At 32.9% G+C, this 5,310-nt stretch overlaps 1 protein-coding gene across 1 annotated transcript in view; it reads left to right on the top strand.

Annotated features, from left to right (window-relative positions):
* The first annotated feature begins 875 nt into the window (after nucleotides 1–875).
* The window catches only part of LOC126897327 (uncharacterized), a 5,696-nt gene continuing 1,261 nt past the window's right edge, over nucleotides 876–5,310 (top strand). Inside the window, exons 1-4 of the mRNA XM_050670850.1 lie at nucleotides 876–1,742; nucleotides 1,810–4,859; nucleotides 4,916–5,048; nucleotides 5,115–5,296. Coding sequence (XP_050526807.1) covers nucleotides 3,933–4,859; nucleotides 4,916–5,048; nucleotides 5,115–5,296 — 1,242 coding nt within the window. The 5' untranslated portion in view covers nucleotides 876–1,742; nucleotides 1,810–3,932. The remainder of the gene's footprint in view (nucleotides 1,743–1,809; nucleotides 4,860–4,915; nucleotides 5,049–5,114; nucleotides 5,297–5,310) is intronic.

Raw genomic sequence — 5,310 nt, 5'->3', positions numbered from 1 at the left:
TGTATACAAATATTTAGAAATCGAGAGTTTAAAATTAATTATTATGATATTAAAGTGAAATTACTTAAGTGATGAAGAAAACAGTTAGTATACGGGGATATGTGTCCTATGATTTGCTGACCCTCCTATGAAAATATGTGATTTTTCCCCATAAAAGAAGGATTATTACTCGAGTAAAATTAATAGTGTTGTGTCAGTTAAACGCCTTAAAAATGTTTTCTTGTGACCAGTGGTGTAGTCCTAAAAATGTTTATGGGTTTACGCCTATATAATGAATAGAGAATAACGTGGAGGGCTCCGCCCCCACACCCCCCATTGCACTTTACATTTTCTACATACAATATTTCACATTATCAACAGAGATATAGTCGTAATTTGATAAATAGATAAGTTAAAAACCTAAATGAGGAAACGTGGGGAATTTCACTCCCACACTACATTTCAAAGGCCTTAACTATAACATAGTTTTGGGGGACGGAATACAAATATTGTGATATTTTAACTGTGTTAAAAATATGTATTTTCTAATTATTACATAATGCAACTAAAACTCCTAACCCTCCCAGTTGCTCCTTTCAACTTCCAAACTATTACTCGAATATTTTTACTGACACTTCTAAGTTCTTACATAAATTAAATTTCATAGTCATATAATCGATATGTGTATTATTAGATACTGTTATATTTTTTATAAATAAACAATAAACTTTATGCAGTAATAAAATAATCTTACAATCATTGTTTTCAAATCGTTAAAACATAAATGAAATAAACGTGAATAGGTACATGTTAGTACTATCTTAATTCATTATAGGTAATATATTAAATACTAGATTGGTTGGTAAACGGTTTATTACGGAAAAATACAAATTACCAATTTCAACAGCATAAGTTAACATATATTGGGTTAACATATAGGTTAACCCAATAACTTTCAGTTTCAACTTAGTATGTGCTATATCGTTCATTTCTGATCGATGTTTTAAATTTTGTCAATAAAATTGTCGTGAAATGATAAACATTATCCTATTTATTTATACACTTTGACAGTGTTTTGTTTTACATTTATATTCTATTTTTAAAATGATTATAGTCTCGAGCCATATTTGTATGTTTATAACTTCAGATATATGTTTATATGTGGTATGACTGTAGAGATTAAACAAACTGATAAGAGTTATTCAAAATTTGTATTTTATGACAAACGTACCTATATTCGATACTCACGTATTACTTTTTATTTTATTCTTTAGTCTATACTCTTTAACTATTTTATAAATACGTATATGCACTAATAAAAAAACTAACAGTGGATATACGCCGTATACCCGCGTATCACTCATGATTTTATAAGTATACGCAATAACAGAAAAACAAAGAAGTGGGTATACGCCGTATACCCGCGTATACGCTCCACGACACCTCTGCTTGTGACAAGTGTGAAAAAGTGTTTGCATTCAAACATGGACTGGTACGTCATCAAAAGAGTCATGATGGTATACGATTTAAGTGTTATTTATGCCCATCTAGTTTTTCGGCACAAATGGGCACTCTCGCGTCATGTTAAGACAATTCACCGTGAGTATTATAATTGATTATTCAGTAAAATACTAATATGAAAAGAGAAAATATATTAGTAGAGTGTTAATATAAATGTATTATTTTAGACCTCGTAAAGTATGGTGTGGACTATAATATTGCTATAGGAAATCATGCTAATTCGAGATCTATGTCAACTAGTGGTAAGTAAAGAAAATATATTATTAAAAATTTATATGCTAAAATAAATACATGAATATTTGTTTTTAGAAAATGTAAATGTTGCGGAGAGAATGCAGGTGGGTCCCAGTACAATTAGTCCTAAACGTCGCAAACAAAGTAACACCGACAATTCGATTAAAAGTAAACGGGTAAAGGCTAAACGATTACAAGACATTACGACGAGTGGCTTTCATAAAACGGGTGAATCATTAAATAGTCAAATTTTATGGTTTTACAAAAAGAATATTGAAAATGTAGTCGGTATCAATCGTTTTTGTCAGCAACAAGAGGTGATTTAGTTGAAAAATTACGTGACTGCCTTAAAGAAATGGGGCCGATAAAATTCAACTTAAAACTAGAGGCGACTTATACTGTACCGAATAATGAAAACAAATATGAAAATCGGCCATTTAAAACGTCGGCAGCTGAGATAATTAATGAGGACGATATTGATCATGCTGTGGATATTTCATACACAAAATTATTAGAACAGGAAAACTATGCTGGTAAAGGTAGTAATTTTTCGTTTTCTAATATAGGCGGTATTTTACTGGGTGTTTACAAATATCAGCCTTTAGGCGGGAGTTCTTACATTGATTTACCGTATGATATTAAAAACAGAAATGCTGTAATAAACCCGCAAAATATAGATCAACAATGTTTCAAATGGGCTATATTGGCGAAAAAAGTGACTGGTAATAACAAATATATAGTAGGTTACAACTATAAGTTTATAGAAAACTCTTATAATTTCTCCGGTTTATCATTCCCAACATCGATTTCAGTCAATGTTTACGGACTAAAATTGAAAGATTTACATAATAAACCCGAATATTTAGTTTATCCGCTGAAAGTATGCGCTGAAGAACTTAAAGACCATATTGATTTGTTAATTGTGTCAAACGCCGCGGGTGACAGCCATTACACTTATATTACCGATTTTGGTCGATTGGTACAATCACAAATAACAAAGAATACGGCAAAAAGTATATTTTGTAAACGGTGTTTCACGGGCTTTAATAATGTACCTAAAAAGTATAAACTACGTGGAGTTGAGGCGCTAGAAGAACATAAAAAAATTTGTGGCGAAAACAAACCGTTTTTACCTGTAATGCCTGAAGAGGGTACTAAATTAAAGTTCGAGTCATGGGGCAAAACACAGGAACATCCATTTGCAATTTATGCAGATTTTGAAAGTCTGCTGGTCAAGTCCAACAATGATATGAAAGGCAACACAAATTTTGTTCATGAACATGTTGCAATGAGCTATGGATACATAGTAAAAGCAGCCGACAGTGTACCCATAAAATTATTGCAACAGTATAATATTCAAACGACGCCTAAAATATACAGAGGAAATAAAAGCAGTGAGCCGGAGGAAATAGTCAATCGTTTTATGGATACGTCATCCATAAAACGACGAGCTACGTCAGCTGAAGTGGCGTTGAAAATTGAAGAGTTGCTCAAGACGAACGTTGATATTTGTATGACTTTAATTTACTTTATAATGAATGAGTATATGTATGATATGAATGAATTGAGGATATATACGTTGCTCCAGGGCGGCTTTGACACTTAATCCGGCTCTGTTTTCATCTCTGCTACAATCATTCTCTGCTCTACATTCTTATCAACCACCCAACACTCTGAACCATATATCATAGCTGGCCTTATTATAGTTTGGTAGAATTTACCTTTCAGCCTCATTGGAATTCTTTTATCGCATAAGATACCAGACGCTTCTCTCCATTTCAACCACCCGCTCACATTAAACTGAAGAACATATAAAGAAAACCTGCTGCGACTTATGTAAAGGTAGTTTTACAGAGAATAATCATAAAGTAGCAGACCATGATCATTTGACAGGCAAATCATAAACATAACTATGTTAAATGTATAGTAATTAAAATAAAAAATGAAAATGTACATTTGTTTCAGGTAATTTTAGAAAAACGCTTTGTAACAGTTGCAATTTAAAATTAACAACGCCCAAGTTTGTTAACGTATATTTCCATAATCTTAGCTCGTACGACGGACACTTTTTAGTTAAAGCCCTTGGAAGAGATACTAGTAGAATAAGTGTAATACCCGCTACAGAAGAAAAATATATTTCTTTTTCAAAATTTGTTTCAAACAAATTTTCGCTAAGGTTCGTCGATACATTTCGTTTTATGAGTACTAGTTTAGCGGCTCTCGCTGAAAATTTGCGCGCCGCCGACATAAAATTATTCAAAGAAACCGCAAAAGCGTTTTCATCGGACGGTGACATTGATTTGGTGACCCGTAAAGGCGTGTACCCGTATTCATACACCTCAAGCTGGGATGTACTCGAAGAAAAACAATTGCCGTCAAAAGCCGATTTTTATAACGATCTGTCAGAAACGCATATAGATGATGCCGAATACAAACACGCACAAAACGTCTGGCAACATTTCAATTGTAAAACCCTCGGTGAGTACTCTGATCTGTACATGAAAACTGACGTAACAATACTTGCGGATGTTTTTACGAATTTTCGCAAGTTATGTTTACTAAAATATAAATTGGAACCGGCATATTATTTTACGAGTCCCGGTTTGTCTTTTGACGCTATGCTGCTGCATACGGGCGTTTCACTAGATCTCATGAGTGATTATGAACAGCAACTCTTTATTGAGAGAGGAATACGGGGAGGAATGACAACTTCGGTGTTGAAACATGCCACAGCCAACAATGAAAAAACGCCTAATTATGATATTAAACAACAAAAATATGAAATTATATATTGGGATGTCAATAATTTGTATGGTTGGAGTATGTCTCAACATATGCCATGTGGTGACTTTAAGTGGTTAGACGTGGACGATGAAACAAAAATTTTAAAGACTGTGGAAGAGTTACCTGGGGATTCTCCTATAGGAATGGCCCTTGAAGTGACGGTGTCGTACCCGAAAGAGTTACATGATGCCCACAACGAAATGCCGTTTCTACCTGAACGAAAATGTCCGCCTAATTCACGGGTCAAAAAACTGTTGTCTACTTTCGATCGGAAAGAAAACTACGTTATACACTATTTAAATTTAAAACAGGCTATGGCAAACGGATTAAAAGTAGAAAAGGTAATTCATAAAATTATATTTTAAAAATATAATAATAACATGTCATTAAATTACAGGTGCATAAGGTGTTACAATTTAAGCAGTCGGCCTGGCTATCAAAATATATACAACTCAACACGGAGATGAGACAGAAAGCCAAAAATGATTTTGAAAAAGACTTTTTTAAATTAATGAACAACGCTGTTTTTGGTAAGTTTTAAAATTAAATAAAAATATATATAAACATAATTTTAATGCGATTTCGTTTGTTAACAGGTAAAATGATGGAACGTGTACAATTTAGAACGCAAATGGAATTGGTCAATAATCCTAAACGAGCGGCTAAATTAATTAGAAAGCATAATTTCAAACATTGTACAACGTACAGTGAAAATTTATCAGCGTTTGTATTGGAAAAGAAAATTATCGATTTTTGTAAACCAGTATACGTAGGTTTCGCAATTTTAGAAAT

This window comes from Daktulosphaira vitifoliae, unplaced genomic scaffold, assembly GCF_025091365.1.
Source record: "Daktulosphaira vitifoliae isolate Bord-2020 unplaced genomic scaffold, ASM2509136v1 Scaffold_2, whole genome shotgun sequence".
NCBI lineage: Eukaryota > Metazoa > Arthropoda > Insecta > Hemiptera > Phylloxeridae > Daktulosphaira > Daktulosphaira vitifoliae.
Note: the sequence above shows the minus strand (reverse complement) of the source record. Positions and strands in the feature narration are given on the sequence as shown.